The sequence below is a fragment of the Gopherus evgoodei genome, chromosome 20, assembly GCF_007399415.2.
Source record: "Gopherus evgoodei ecotype Sinaloan lineage chromosome 20, rGopEvg1_v1.p, whole genome shotgun sequence".
In the NCBI taxonomy this organism is placed as follows: Eukaryota; Metazoa; Chordata; order Testudines; family Testudinidae; genus Gopherus; species Gopherus evgoodei.
In genome coordinates, this window is record NC_044341.1 from 3,873,681 (window position 1) to 3,890,041 (window position 16,361).

General features: G+C 40.7%; 1 protein-coding gene across 6 annotated transcripts in view; it reads right to left on the reverse strand.

The window, feature by feature from the left end:
• Positions 1-366: 366 nt before the first annotated feature.
• The window catches only part of LOC115637452 (zinc finger MYM-type protein 4), a 56,710-nt gene continuing 40,715 nt past the window's right edge, over positions 367-16,361 (reverse strand). For all 6 annotated transcript variants that reach the window (XM_030538687.1, XM_030538692.1, XM_030538689.1 and 3 more), the window contains 12 exons: positions 15,343-15,487; positions 14,034-14,152; positions 12,981-13,152; positions 12,527-12,580; positions 12,255-12,434; positions 11,552-11,646; positions 10,767-10,938; positions 8,789-8,940; positions 8,240-8,351; positions 6,622-6,870; positions 4,447-4,576; positions 367-2,783 (listed from right to left, as the gene is read on the reverse strand). In XM_030538687.1, coding sequence (XP_030394547.1) covers positions 2,576-2,783; positions 4,447-4,576; positions 6,622-6,870; positions 8,240-8,351; positions 8,789-8,940; positions 10,767-10,938; positions 11,552-11,646; positions 12,255-12,434; positions 12,527-12,580; positions 12,981-13,152; positions 14,034-14,152; positions 15,343-15,487 — 1,788 coding nt within the window. In that variant the 3' untranslated portion in view covers positions 367-2,575. The remainder of the gene's footprint in view (positions 2,784-4,446; positions 4,577-6,621; positions 6,871-8,239; positions 8,352-8,788; positions 8,941-10,766; positions 10,939-11,551; positions 11,647-12,254; positions 12,435-12,526; positions 12,581-12,980; positions 13,153-14,033; positions 14,153-15,342; positions 15,488-16,361) is intronic.

The window sequence follows — 16,361 nt, forward strand, 5'->3', positions numbered from 1 at the left end:
CAGATCTGAGAGGCTGAGGCAGCACTGGAATATCGAGGAAATGCATATTGTCTCTTACAAAGAACCATAAAGCAGAAGTTGTTACACTGGAAAAAAATGAACTACTGTCCTGTTAATCCGACAAAAAGAACCAAAACTGCAATTAACTGTTTATCATATAAAAAAATTAAATAAAGACAAATACAACATTCACCAACGTCGCTTTCAATCAGTCAGGCTAAAGTAGTATAGATTCGTTTGCTAAGAGGATATGAGGGGTAATTATTTTTCATTACAAGAACCTGGAACAAACTGACATTCTGTAGTTCCATAGACAACAAAGAGTGAGGTTCTCCAGAGAGAAAGAAAAATGAGTAAGTCACCCATCATATACAAATATACTATTTTATTCTACGGGAATATTTCTGTAACTTCTATCCAGGGAAAACCAGAAATTTTTGTTTAAAAACAAACCTAACAGGATGTCTTGACTGTTTCCCTTATTAACTGATAAAATTTCACACAACTCGCTAATAGAAAGGGGAAAAAACAAAAACCTGACAAAGACATGATAGCTGCACTCCTGAGGAATGTCCAAGAATTACAATAATTCATGGATATTTCCTGTGTTGTGAGGTTCTGGGTAGACCTGCATGCAACTGAGACACTACTTGTTGTGTTTTTTAGGGGCAATATGGTTGTGGGGTTTTTTTCCCCCAACTATACGGTATCTGCTGTTGTCAGTTAAAGGCATAGGCATATTTTTTCTTCCTGAAACACATCAGCTGTCCAAACACAAACTGTGTGTTTGCTATCTAACTACTTTTAATATCACTATAGGGAGAAGGTTAGTATTTATACACTAAAATTAATGTAATTGAGATCATTAAGCCTCCAAGTCTCTGGGTAGTTTGCTGGTAGGGTAATAATGGCCAGGGAATTTTCCCAGCACAGCTTTAGGACAAGATGTGAAATAAACAGACACAGATGGACTTAGATCATACAGAATCAGGGGCAGGTTTACTTTTCCACACAGTTTTCTGTATTAAAAAATACATCCGTGAAATCTGTTACAGGCAGGGACAGGACTACTGAGTACACAACGTCAATAGACTACTTTCCAATTTTATTGTTTAAATTACCTTTGTTACTGCTAAAAATAAAGAAAATTTAAAAAACAAATTTAATTCAAGGCTGTTGGTTTTCAACTCCTGAAACTGCAGTGAGAGGGTCAGATATCAAAACCCCTGCTACAGAAGTTGGGCAACTGGCTGCAACTACTGATTAAAAAAAAAAGGACAATTCTCTTTAAAAATAGTCTCGTATTTCCAATGTATTTATGACCTGTCGTCCTTAGAAACGAGCATCGTAAGCTTGAGAAAATGAAGAGACAGATGTTATCTAAACAGTGTCCTGTCCTCTGGATACAGTATGGGAGATTCCCCTTTTAAAAGATACAGTAACAGCCAAGCCATTGAAAAAAAATTTCAATTTCCAACACTATCACTAAATTTCTTTGGATGGGGTGGGGTAAAAAACCACACAAGGTACTTTTCTACCACAGTTCTGTTGTCAGAAGTAATACTGCACACGTTGAAAGGGTGGAAAGAGTATCTTCACTTTGAAATGACAAGGCCCTCCAGACTTGCACTGTATAAAAACCAAGAATTACGTGGGAACGGGGGGAAAAGGGAAGGAAAGCTGCCTTATGCCCAAACCAAAACAACTCCCTCCAAAACGACTATTTTTGCGCATCACAGCATTTGCTAGATTACATCAACAGACTGCAGAAGCTATTCAGGGGGTTTTCTGCACACAGCCCTAGACCCTTGCTCTCCTATATGTATTCCAGAGTTTTCTGTCCCATAATGTGATTGCTCTGATGTTTGACTTACAGCATCTCCCCCACATCAGAGATCCAACAGAGTCCTCATTATTAGCATGGACTAAGAGCTAGACTCTGGGGTCATGTGACTGTTTGAACGCAGTCCAGGTAGTCATCCACTAGGGTAGTAATCTGGCAGATATAACTGACTTCTCGCTTAATATCTTTCTTAATCTTTGATCCCAGTAAAAAATAAAACTAAAAAAGTGTGTGTATACATAACGGAAGGTGTCTATTTGTCTAGACCTCACTGCACTGTGTCTCCGTCCACATGGAGATCTCTAGGATCTCCACAGGCTTTTTGGCAGCAATGGCTGCCAGCCATCGGGCTGCAAAGTCATGTGAGCCACAGTCTAGTTCTCTATGCCCATGGTTACTATGGTAGAATTTATACAACAGTTTTGCTTAAAAATATTTCACAATTTTGTTTTAATCCCAAACAAATGAAGGATTTATGCACCACTTGAACAGGTTAATTCATCTTGAGTTTGTTTAGAGGATTTATCACTGCACTGGACACTGGCGTTTCTTGCAGCTTAAAAGTAGTTTGCTTCCTTCTGATTCCAGTTTGCACATCCATTGTGGTTCAAAATATGCCTGTGTAGTGACGTTAACTTGGCTTATTTGATACACAACATTTTCTGAAGGCTGGATGTGTTCACAGTTTGGTACTTGCAATGTGTATTGAAAGGAAAAAATATCCCACTTCAGTTAGTCTGACAATTCAATATCAGAGTCCTCTGATCTGACTTTGGCAAGTTCTTCATGTACCTCCCTCACCATAAGAATACGTGTTAACATGATGTCCAAGGTCCCGGGGTCTATTGGCAACGTGGAGTACCACATAGGGCTATTAGGTACACAAGAACGCTCAGGTTGAAGGTAAAACACATCACTTCTCTGCTTCACGCTTTCAGAACTGTTAGTGTAAAGAAAGGAAGACTATGTATCAGAAGGCAGCATTAGCAGTCCTGTTTGCAACACAGTTAAAGAGATAAAAGGAAAGTAGCTCAGATCTACTATCTGACATCACCTTGAGACTCAATAACTATATTTTAAAAAGTAAAATTTGGATCTCTAGCGCTTCAATGTCCGCCCTTCACTGTAGTGAGCTGCCAATTCGTTTCCAGCTCAAAGGGCATTAGCTATTTACAGAACCAAGCAGAATAGCTGCATCTCCTTGTAGAGGTGGTTCTTCAATTGCAGTTTCATCCTACTACATGGCATCACCCTCTTAACACAATTAACGTTCAATCTCAGAACAAAACTGGTTCTAGTGTTCTAGGCAACATGGGAGCTCCGGCTAAATATATGCAGACTAATGCATTGCTGTATTTCCTGGGACGCTTGATAACTTTTAAACATTCTTTGGGATACTGAGGGTACAAGAGTCAGTGAACTACAAAAGCAGAGCCTCGTCTGCCTGTTAGTGATGCAGAATGGTGAACCCATCCACTTGAAAGAATCTGAGAGAGTGCCTGCAGTCTTGCTTAGCAAGAAGTGTAAAGCCCTCCGCTCCCCGCTGGACTTTATAATTGTCACATTAAAATCCAGAAAGTGAAAGAGGCTACACTACTGCAGAGGCTGAACTATGATGTCATATGAGGTGGTGCTGCAAATATGTGACAGCTCAGAATGACACCTTCTGACAGCACGTGAGTGAACACAAGGGGGTGGAGAGGTTCCTGGACATGGCTGTGCCTGAGCAGGGCTATTTTGCCTTAATTTGGTTGTGTGCATTTCAGATAATGATTTACAGGCTATTAACGGGCACTAATGATGTCACTCTCTGGCATATATGTTCTTTTGAGAGAGAATAATACTGAACTCCATTGCTCAGTGATCTTAAGTGGAGAGGGGGGAAGAGACTGAATAATTTATACGTTCATCCTTGTTCTGCAGCTTCCTTTGTGACTTCTGGAGAAAAGTTAATCTCATCTTTCAGCAAGTAAATGTCAGCATCTCTAGTTGTTACCTCTATTCACACTCTTCCACCCTGCTTTATGAGGAAAGTGCTACTAAGATGTTGCTTATCTTGCACAATGGATTACTGCATTGTAGAGCTTGGCTCTACTTCTCGGAGCAAGGGGCCAGATTACAATCACTCTGCGGGGTCCAGGATCCGTGAGCATGAAGGCAAAGAAATGGTGGGGGTTTTTGCATCTTCCTCTGCCCCTCTCCTCCACCCATACCAGGGAACTCTTAGCAAAATTAATAAAACCACAGCTGTATTACCATGTAACAGCATTTCCCCATCTCTGGTTGAACCTCGGAGGATCTGCTGGTGCCTGGCTCCATTTGAGCTGTGATGTTGTTGAGGAGTAGGGAGCCTCAGAGCCTGTGCAGAGGCAAAGGGCGGGGTGACCCTGATCCTGAGGGGCTCAACAGGGATTGGGGGACAGATAACTTCCTTGCTTCTTTGCAGGGTAACTGTGTGTGTGGGAACCCCCTTCTTGTGGGGCGTTTGAAGCTCCTCTGGGGAAGTTTTCTCCAGAGCTGCCCTACCCCACCACAGGTTTCCTTGCAGGAGGGCACAATCTGGTCCAAGTATAATCCAAAACTAGGCTGTGCCAATCACTCACCATTTTGACAAGTAAAACTCATAGAGTCGGACTGGACATCTCAGAGGGTTATCTGTGTTTTCAGCCATTTCCACTGCTGTTGGAACCTCCTCGTCCTCACTCCGTTTCCTTTTTCCTACAGATAACTTATCTGAATACAGGAAAATGACACATGAGCTCAGTGGAGAACAGTCCTTCTCTTTGACAGTAACTTGAAGCTGTTTGGTTTAAGTTCTGCACCCTGATGGGGCTTTGCGCAGCGCATAAATGATGTGCTGTTTGAGAGGATCACTTTTCATGCAAACTGGCACTGCCAAGTCAAACACTGGAAACAACTCTATCAAATGAATGCCATCATTTGCGTTGCTGATAGTTAAAAAGGAGCCCAACGTAACAGAAAGGATCTGTTTCTATGCAGACTGAAATGCTGGATCAGGAAAACGTTAATTGCTTAAACAATTTAGTTTCACCTTGTTAATGCTGGTTTACAGTGACTGATAAGACCCTCACCCGCATCCACAGCTCAAATGCTAGAACACCATAGTACCAATGCATGGTCATCCTTGGTGTGTCTGTTCCACATCCTTTCCAAGGCACATCCACTTACCTGCCACTATGCTTTTCTCCACCCATCTCCTTCTGCTGCACCTTCAGAGCATACACCCCCACTGCTTTTGATAGTAGTTGTATAAAAATGAAATCAAGATCTACCACACAGTGTATCTTGCTTATGCAAATGACCTTTGCCAAGACACAGAATGAATTCTGGATAAGTTCCAAAACTAAGGCTATGTCTGTACGTAGGGCAGTGCAGCTGTACCAATCTAGCTGTGCCGCTGTGGTGAAGATGCCGATGGCAGCAGCTGTCCCACCGACATAAGCATTTGTGTGCACTGTGCTATGTTGGTGCAACTTACGTTGCTCAGGGGAGTGGAATATTCACACTCCTGAGTGACATGAGTTTTGCCAGCATAGGCTATGTCTACACTAAGTCATAGTGGCCCAATTCTGCATGGACTTGTAACACTATTGGAACCAATGGAGCTACACATGGTGTACGTCAATGTAGAAATTGACCCAGTATCCTCCAGAGCCCATAGAACAATCAGACCAGACATATTACAAAGTACCTCCCCAGTGAAGGATTGTATGAATAATAAAATGGCATAAATGCTTGTCAGGTGGTTTCTGCTCTTAAGAGAGACTTTATGGTCACTCACTTAGAAAATCAGTAGTGCATGTTATCAATCTTGACTTCAACTCTAGGAGGGAAGAGCAGAAGTGTTACTCCCCTCCTGGAGAAGTTAAGACGACCTAGCACACAAACAATAGCATCTACCTTAATAGAGAGAATTCACAGCTTATCAAATTAACCGAAGTAGGCAGTAGCTTGGTGATCCTGCTTGCTGTCCTTACAAAGAACACTGTCTGATCAGTGGCAGTCAGCACGCTTCCACGGAGTTTTCAATTCACAAACAAGTCAAACATCACCACCACCAGCTCCTCTCCCAGGGCTCATTGCCACCCCTCACAGAATCAGATTGCGCTTTAACATTTCCCAGCTTACCAATAAGCTGCTCAACCACTACTGCAGCAAAGGAAAGCTGCATTCTCTCTCTACATCTGGGGCCTGCAAAAGGAGTTTCCACTCCCTCCTCCTGAATTTCATGTGTGTCAACAGCTCTGGCTGGCTTGGCTTTATCTGAACTATTGTCTTGTGGCTGGTCTGTCTTAGGGCCTGCTCCAGTGTGACAGAGTGTGCAGACTACAAAGCAGATCCTAACTAAGCCGACTAACTTCAAGTGCCCCAGACTTCAATGAGCACCTTAAGGAGCCTGGTCCTTCAAGCGATCAGCTCTTCAGGAAGGGAATGATTCTTATTCTAGGTTTGAATTGCTGGATGTGCTTAGGCTGCTCTAAAAATGATTAGTGTGAATCTTTCAAATATTTTGGGCATCCCATCCACAAGTTTCTATCAGCTGTTGGGGCTCATACAGAATTTTGGTTTTAAACCCAGCTAGAAGTCAAAAAGAAAGAGAGGAGGGAAGTTAAAGTATCAGCAGAACCCAAATATTACTAAATGTGCAAAACGCACAACATTGTTTCCTCATTTTAAAATAAAGCATTGGCAATGCTCCTGGGGCTATGTAAATCCAAATTAAAACCACCTTAAGTAATTAGAAAGCAGCAACACACCTGATTCTACCTCTTGTTTTTGAAAAGGTGGGAAAAAACGCAGGTATGTCATCTTGGTGTTGTATTTCAGAGTCCGGGTGCGTCTCATAACGTGGGCAAAGGACAGCTTCAGATGCTCACTGACATTCTTTAGTTGGAAGTATTTGGTATTGAAGAACAGAAGTGTGTTCAACAAGACTATAGGGGAATATGCACCCAGTTGTTTACATTCCCATAAATGTTCCTCTTCAATTCTCGAGAACATGTAACCTAAGGATAATGGGTAAAGGAAAAGGAAAAATCAGCTCTTTATTAAACAGTCATCTCGTAAGGGCAACTCTCTGCCCTCAGGTATGAGTAAGCAGCTTCAGCAGTGACTTGAGTACACAGTGTGATCCCTGAGGATTTTTCATAGATTTAAGGAAAGCAATAAACCCCGGTTGGATTAGGGGCGGGGGTTACATTAAAAAGGCAGGTCCTGCCAGACAAATTATAATATAAATGAAATCCTTCTAGAGAACCTGATGCGTCAATGAACTGTACATCAGGTCAATCTCAGATCTGCAGTAAGTAGATTTAACTCGACTGAAATCAACAGAACTGCATATGCTTACACAAGGGATAAATACGACCCATCAAGCATGAGAAAGACCAAGCTATTGATCAGTGAGACTTTTCAAGCAGCCATTATTTATCTCAGTAAGACCTCAGCACAGTTTCACTTTGCATAGCTCAATCAAGTGCTCAGACATTACACTTCTTGGGCTAGAGCACGGATACTTATGTGATACCTCCACATGGAGAAACTGCTGTGACATAGTGAACCTGAAAGCAGGTAAAGAAAAGGAATTATGGAGATTAATCACAGATGTGTTAGGCAACGAGAGGCCTTGGTGGATGTAGCACCGTGTAAATTCATGGGTTTTTTTTGTTTGTTTTTTATTCAAGGAAATACACAGAGAGATGGTCAGGGACCCAGGTATGCAGTCACCACAATCCCTAAAGATTCTTTGGTATCCTGAAACCAATCTCCTCTATCCAAATTACAGTAAAAGTTTAAAAAAAAAAAAAAAAAAGAAGTGTTCAGCTGTTTCAGTTGTATTTATAAAATGACTACCTCTGTCTCGTTCAGTGCCCTTCCCAAGTATACCAAACAACCAACTCTGCAGGAAACAGAGGGAGGATTTATAACAATATTTTGAAACCCTCCAGTGAAAGATGCTAGATGAAGAGCACTTCAAACATTAATTCATGAAACTTCATGACAGATGGCTAAGGGAAGCATTATATCCATTTTACAGAGGCATAACTTGAGGCGGAGAGATGGTTAAGTGTGTCTTGCTAAAGGTCCCACAGTCAGTAAGTGGCAGAGTTGAATACGGAATCCAGGATTCCCGATTCTCACAAATGACTACATGTTGTGGAGAGGGGAAGAAGGATAACACCTCACAGAACAGATCATGCTCCTAATCATGGTAGACTTAATGGAGTAGTTCAATGCTGCTGTTCTTTGGCCACAGCACTCTTCAGATGACATGTACTGTAAGGAGCACCCTTGAGAACTATTCATTTATAAAGATGGGTTTCACTGTGATGCATGTACATAAAAACAACACAATATGAAAAATAATTGTCCTACCATTTGGAAGTATTGTAGGTTCCCAGATTTTCAATAGTTTTGTAAGTTCAATCATAAACCTGGAATAGGGCTCGGTAAATATGTTATCTATTCTACCATTCTCAAACAGGTACTACAAGAGAAAAGAAAGGAAGAGATACAATTCATAGTTACATAGAAGAGTGCTGACAGGTTACAGGGTGTCAGATTTATTTTGGTTCTCTCCTATGGCATTTCTCTTTGCCTTCCTTCTACAATTATGCTCAAAATGAATGTGCATTTTGAAATGTGTTATGCTCCAAAGCATTTTACTGGCATCCCAGGTCTGATAAACACAGGGGCAGTGGCCTCTCTTATTAAATGGGAGATGCAGGCCAGAATTATTATTAATGCACAGATCTAGAGCAGTGTTCTGAAAATTCACTATCCTTGAACACAACAAAATACATCCCCAAATATAGCTCTGTCTATAGATGCCAGCGTAATCATTTTAGCTATCAATTACTACAGACACTACATTAAAAAACATCTGATTTACACACTTGGCAATGCAGTAGTTCAATGAGTTACCTGCTGAATTCCAAGGCACAAGTATAAGATGCTGTCAGGATCATATTTTTCACCGTTTGGTCTCCGCACCTCTTGGATAAACTGGCACAAGCCAAAACTCAGCTCAGCAAAAGTGCATGAGAGAATATCCTCCTTGAGTTTCACAGGCCGAGCTGTGGGGAATAGAAGCACAGGAGACATAAGACTCCATTCTGCAGGTCAGTCCTTCTGTACTTCCTGGTCCCGTACATCACATGAGCAGAGTTGTTACAACATCCATCTCTGACACACAACTCGTCTCACGCCTAAAATAACAGTTCATCACTTTCCTGTTTGTTAGTTAACAATTATGAAGCAGTTATTGTTTTCTGAATATTTAGTAACAACCTTAACTGCCACCATATGTAACCAATATACATTTTAACTGAGCAATAAGGAAGTGAGTACTTAAAACTAAGAGACTGTGCAGTAGTGTGATCACCAAACCCAAGGAATAGTGACTTATACTTTAGGCTGGCAGTGTAGGTTTCATAAATCAATTTCATTTCTATAGCTGGATTCAGGGGAATCTTGAGTCTCAGAATGATCATGAGCATTTCCTAGTAGCTCCGGAAATGAGTTGGATGCAGTATGTTTGACTCATTTACTTAGAGAGGAAGGAATTAAAAAGTTTAAAGGACCAGGATATGGAGAGTGGGAAGAAGAGCAAACATAAGAGCTGGTTCCAGAATAAATGGTCAGAGAACTCTGAGTGAATGCACTGGGTTTGCTCCCTCCATCCCATAGGCAAGTTGCTTTTGCAGACTAGACAGAAAGTCTTTGTGGGGTAAGTTTGGGTATAGAGGCGGCTCCTGGGAGTATGCAGGAAGATGAGTGACGTTCCCTCACCCACAAAATATAGGATAGACAAAAAAACTTAATGGATTGCATTTCTGTGGGGACCTACAACCAGCTGTTCTCATATAACAAAAAAAAAAAAATCCAAAAGGAGCACAGGGGAAGCATTCTCTTCCTAATCAGAAGATTTTTTCCTCTTTCTTATATAAACCCCTCACATTGTTTCAGAAAAATTTTAAAATGTTTATTTCCCCAAAAGTATTTTAAAATCTATGAGTTTCTTCCATTCCCTGCAACCAAACTGCTCCACAACTCCCAAACTATTATTTCTAAATTAAGGGCCAAATTTTCAGCTGGCCTCTGAAAACATGCCCATAAAACTCTTGGTGTATTCCTAGGTCAGACTAGGGAAGAGGGAAAGGGAAGCAGTAACATTTGACTCAGATTCTGCCAGAATTACTGGATGCTTCTGCTAAAATTATCACCAGTGAAAACATTAACTAGGTTGACATTTCAGCCACCATTATTAGGTTCTAGAGCCAACATACCAACAGTATGAAAGGAATGGTTCATGTTTTTCTGAGTTAGTTTCAGGCTGGCTGTAGCATGGCATTGGGACACATCTGGAAGATTTTCTATGCAACTGTAAGGGCAAGAAATGAAGGGTCCGATTCTCTACTTCATCACTATAAAACCAGTGAAGAGTTACAAAATTGGCATATGAATGCTTAAATTCTGGAGAAACAGATGGGGACAACACAAAGGTCAGTACAGGGTCCCACCCCCTATGTTAGCTCAATCAGAACCCTGCACCTTTTATAAACACACTTGCGCTTCAAATTAAGTACAAATGTGCATAAAATGAACACTTATTCGGACATGAATGATTGTAATATTTATACTGTTCAACTTCCAAATTTCAGTCTGAGTCCTGCTTCAACAGGTGACATAATAGATTAAAAGCAACAGACAGACAAGATGCTTTAAAAAAAAAAAAAAATCAATAGCCATGAAACTTGAGACTGGTTTCCTAAAATCCTTACTCCACTCACAGGGACATGGGCCTCAATACCAATGGCATGCCTCAAACTCCATCTTGAAAGCTACATCACTACAGGTGCCCTCCAAGTAGCAGGTTTTGCTTCAATAGAAACAAGTTTACCTCCAAATTTTAGTTCCCCTTGGTCTTCCTGTGCATTCTTCCATTGGACCCAATTCCTCCAGGCATTTACCCCATACATGTACTTCAGAGTCGTCCCGGAAACAGAGCAGCCTGGATAGGAACCCTGCATAAGATTCCGAGGCTCCACAGAAACTATGGACTTCTTCCTCCCCTGCAGGAAATCCAAAAAGCTCATATAACACAGTGTCCAATTATGGACTCCTTTTAACCTGATCTCACAGGAAAAGTGCATTATACTTTGAACAGCTAGTAAATGCTCACATTCCTGACGCTCCTGATAAAACACAGTGTCAGAGGACTTCATAAAGAGTGGAGAAATATTAACCTCATTTTAAAGAAGGGACAACTAAGGCACAGGGAGGTTCTGCACACACAGCAAGTCAATGACAGAGACAAAACAAAAAACCCAGGTCTCCTTGCATCTAGTCCCCTGCCCTAATCACTGGACAATAATACTACAGCCCATGATTAAAATACATGAACGAGTAAAACTTGATAGTTTTCTGTGCACTATTATACACCTAAAAATACAGGATCCAAAAGAGTTGCTTTTAAATGCTACCCCATAAAAAGAACACTGATTCCCCTAGCAAAAATACCTAATTTTATAGAATAAACATAAAATGTAGATAAAATATTTCCAATCCTGATTTTTGTTTCCTTATTCTGATGATTGTTCAAACTCAAGAGAAGTAAATATGTACGTAGGATTAGCACCTTAGATGCATGGAGTTTTTAATATGATGGAAGGATGCTTTCCTTACCCGTCTTTTCGGCTGTGGGAAGCCATCTCTATGTCTCCGCCTTGCTCGCGAACGTGAGTGGAGACCCAGTCCTTTATTGAGCGGGTCAAATGAGTCTAAAGTTAAAACAACATCAGCACAAGTTAAATTATATGATTTAACAGGGCCATCGAGAAATGAGAGTTTGAGTCACTATTAAGTATCTTAAAATTAGAGATGCCACATCTGGATATTCCTATTGCATTACCACTGGATAATGAAGCAGTGGTATTAAGTTGCAAAAGCAGCTCTGTCGATGTCAGCTAGACGGAAGCCTCTCATGTAAGGGACATGGAATTCTCAGGGTAGGGGGAAAAGCCCCAACACACTGATGTGCTTCTGTACATAAGAAACCGATATCCTTTGTACTTATGAAGACTCCCACCAGGACAGAGAGGTGACAAATTCACAAGCAGTCAAGGAAGAGTAACCACTATTCTCTATCAAATCATCTAAACTATGTTTTTGAAAGTGTAAGAAAACATGTGCTCTATCTTATAGGGATCAAGTATCTCTGATAGAGAAGATATATTTCAGCTTTAACATGCATTTGTACTGAGTACAAACATAAGCCCTTTGTGGGCAAATTAACTTCTTGCAATAAAGATACTGGAAGGATAGTTCCTAGCAAATCATGTATATATTTTTTAATACGTGACAATGCGTTTTTCTACGTTACACAAACCTGAGGGAAAGTCTGCCTCAAGGTCCTGCTCCACGTCCCCTTTGGAGAACTGCCTCAGCTCGGGGTCTGGATCCTGCATGGCATTTGATCGTAAGGCATAGTGATTTAGCTCATCCTCCCAGCTGTGTGGAGTTGACACTGCTTCTGATTCTAGATCTCCACTGTAAGTGCTGCCTTGATCTGTAATGAAGAGGACCCATATACAAAATGCACCAAAAGGAAAAAGAGAAGTACAGTAGGACCAAAGTCCTCTCTACAAATGAAATACCAACCTTTCTCAAATATCTTGGGGTCCAGGAACAGCTCATGCTCAGATGTTTGGGATCCTTAAGAAAAAAACCATAACAACTAGAATTTGTACGGACATGAAGTATTTTACTTATTTAAAACAGCAGCTGAAATGCAGAATTTCTTAGCTCATACAATTGATCCAAAAGGTAAGAGACTAACCAGTCAATCTTGGGCTAAGAACAGTGGACTGTGTTTAAAGGATTCAAGAAGGCATCCTGTCTTTAAGAGACAGGTAACCAAAATCCCTTATGGAGTAAGACCATTTTCACTGCATTTGCCCTTGTGAAAATAAAACAGCAGCTTGCTGATGGGGCAAAACGAAGGCTTATCACTGCATGATGCAGGGGCATCTGGTCCAATGCAGGCAAAGTTGACATTTACCTACCTTCTCCAGGAATGCTTCCATTAGTATCCTTTTTCAAAATGATCACATACCTCCATGAGAGTGCGTTTTTTCCTTCTCTTCATCTTCTGCAATCATTTCTGCCATTTGAAGGAGATCAGCCTCAAATGGATTTGTGGGAATCTTCTCCTTGATGTCCTGAATAGTCTCTATGATCTTATCGGCATTGTCCAGAGTAGTTGGGATAAGCATGGGAACTGGTACCTAAACACACACAGGGAAGTTTAGATTTCTGAGCAGTGACTTGTTTGGTCACACATGAAGTAGTTTTTTGCAAAGCAAATGCATTAAAGAGGATCCAGCTATTTTTCTTCCTCTGGCACTTAGACCAAAGGGGCAACACAGACTATCCACAGATTGGACAACTTGCAGTATCTCTGCAATAACCTGAACGATTCCTTTTACCACCAGCCCTTTCCCCTGCTGCCCAGCTTTATGACCCTGCATAATGACCAAAATCAATCAAGCAGAAGAGGACTGGATGGGATTCCCTCCAAATCCCAAACGGAACCAGAGGTTTGAGTGCCAGAAGAACTCAATGTCTGAACACATTGCCTTTGTGGCACTTCCAGCCTCTGAAAACTCTGGGATCTACAGACCAGGATCTGAATCTGCTCCCGAGATTGTCACATTGGATTAGCCTACGCTAACTCTTTTCCTAAAAGGATGTTAACAGTACTTTCATTGTTAGAGGTTCTGAAAGCTCCCTGGGAGAATAGTAGAAACGCTACATAACCAGGTATTTGGTTATAGATAAGAGAGACTCAGACTGAAGATTTTAGGAAATCTCTCTAATTCAAATCTTTTGATGATAAAGTTGGAACCTCTGGGTTACAATTTAGGGCACAGCAGCAGAGGAGCTTTTTGAGGATGAGTATTAAATTTTAAGTGACCTCTAAGACAATGTGACATGACTGCAGCTCTTGCAACCACTTTTTCCCTCGAATACTGCCTACTGGGACGTGTTTAGACAGAGTAAGAACAAATATAACCCTCACTGCTTTCTGTTCTAGTGAGACCAATCTTTAAACTGCAGGCCACAGAACATAACCATGAGTTGTCAGATGAGCTGAAGGGTAACTTACAGGTACTGGGACCCCAAGTGGAACTGGCGTATACTGGGTGAAGAGGTGAAGGGGCACTGGCACAAACACTGGTACAGGAACAGGCACCACAAGGATTTGGGGTCGAACTTCATCTTCCTCTGTCATATTAAAAAAAAAAAAGTGGTTTGGTGCCCAGAGGCAAGGGAGCATCTGACAACTCAGTAATATCTCGGAATGGTCCATGAAGAATTATTATTAATAATTCCATCAACAGTGACTTCTGCTTGTATCTTCCCATGCACAACCTTGTACATTCATCCCAGTGACTGACACGTCTACATAGCTGGGCGCACACTTCCTGCCCCGAGCTTTTAACACAGGATTACAAGCCAGGTGATAAGACAGATTTACCTGAAACAGGACAGGACTCCTGTCAAGGCAGATAAATGTATGTATCATAGAAAGTCAAGGGCGGTGACTTGGACCACTCTTCACTGGACTAGTTCCCACCCCCTTTGTATGGCAAGGGCTAAATCCTGGTTGCAAAGGGAGTTTTACAATTGATTTCACTTGAATTGGAATGTAGCCTTAAAATGTTTAGGCCAATTATTCAAAGAGGATGCCAAACTTGTTCCTGTGTCTGCATCAATAAAAGCCAGCATTTTATTTAAAAATTGCATCTACACATGTCAAATGGATTATTCCATATCTAACTATTTAATCTGCCCACACTGGATTTAAGTTTGACACTCTTCTCTTTTTATGGACTTACTCTAGAAAATCCCCTGCATCTTCCCTGGAAGTGACATTTAACTTTAGTGCTGTTACTAGAAACTGTTAGCTATACAATTCAGATGCAAACAATATTGTGACCATATACATGAACAATGAGGGAGAAAGAGGTATTTCATACACTGTTCTGTATATCAGAAGAAGCATGACTGCAATGAATACTACACTGTGTGATCTTGTGTCTTGCACTCAAATTAGGAACCAAAAACTCCTTAATTCTAATCCCAGAACAACACAAGCTCCCTCTGTAGCTTTGAGCATGTCACTTGACCTCCCTGCTTCACTTTCCATATCCATAACGATGATAGCACCCTTGTCAAAGTTTGAGCTGATTCCAAGATGCATTCCACATGCAGTTTTCATGGACTTCAATAAATGCAGACAGAGATTGTCTTATACAGTTATAACACAGAATGATGCACTATGCGATCAAGCAAAACCCTTTTATTTTAATATTAAAAATCCTTGTCACACACTATCTTACTCATTCACCTGCAATACAGGCCTTTCTTTTTTCTTTCTTTTTCTTTTTAAAGGAGGGCAATCTGACAAATACCTGTCTGGCATTCCTTATTCTGGGTATGAGGTTTGCAAGATGTGGCCTTGGTCTGGGTGATTGGCTTGCACAATAACGCTTTGTTTTTTAAAAGCCTTGGAGGTTGTGATGGTGGTAGTTTCAGGGCATCTGTCTGAGTACTAGCCTGGTTTTAAATACAGAAAAGAAAGTATGGTAAGTTCAGTACATTTGGCTATAGTATTTTGTTTCAATATGAGATACAAGCCTCCTGCAATATAACACAGATGTCATTTAAAAAATGGAGAATTTGGTATGCAACATGCTTTACTAGTAGTGTGGTAACCACAAAAAAAGTTGCAAAAATGGTATCTTATTTGCTCCTCCTGTGTCTTCACATCTCTCTCTTACTTTTCTTACTTCCAGCAAAGCAAAAGGTGTTTTTGTTTATTACTGTCCACACTGCTGAGAAGAAATCTGGAAGAGTGTCTGGTTTTAGATAACAAATAATGGTGACTACATTCTGATTTTGAAACCTTAACAGTTTAACAAATATCTAAGACTCAGAAAGAACATAGCTTAGTTTTCAGATGCCAAGTGGGGAATGCAATTAGAAATATCTCATCAACTAGGCAAAATGCTGTGAAGTCATTAAAAAAGGGACAAATATATAAAAGTAGAACACATCAAGCCTGTCAATTTTAGGATCACTTTTTTAACTGTAAGCAGACTGATCACATTTGCTTCTAGTTTCCTGCACACTGTGCTGAATCTCTCTCTCTCTCTCTCATCATCTATTCCAATACCATGATCTGATTACAGTAGAGACTCCACTGGAGGGGGAACATATATTTGCATTAATTGGCATATTGTAGTTTAGAACATCAAAGCAGCAGTTTACCAGTGTACACCAGAAGAAAGACTTCTGTGTGCAGTAAAAATTCTAGCTCTCTATGAAGATATTAGCAAGCTGGATGTATTTTGAATCTCAGTCACGGTCAGAAAAAAAATCAGTTCAAATAACCGCTGTAACACTACATATAGAACAGAGATATTTGAAG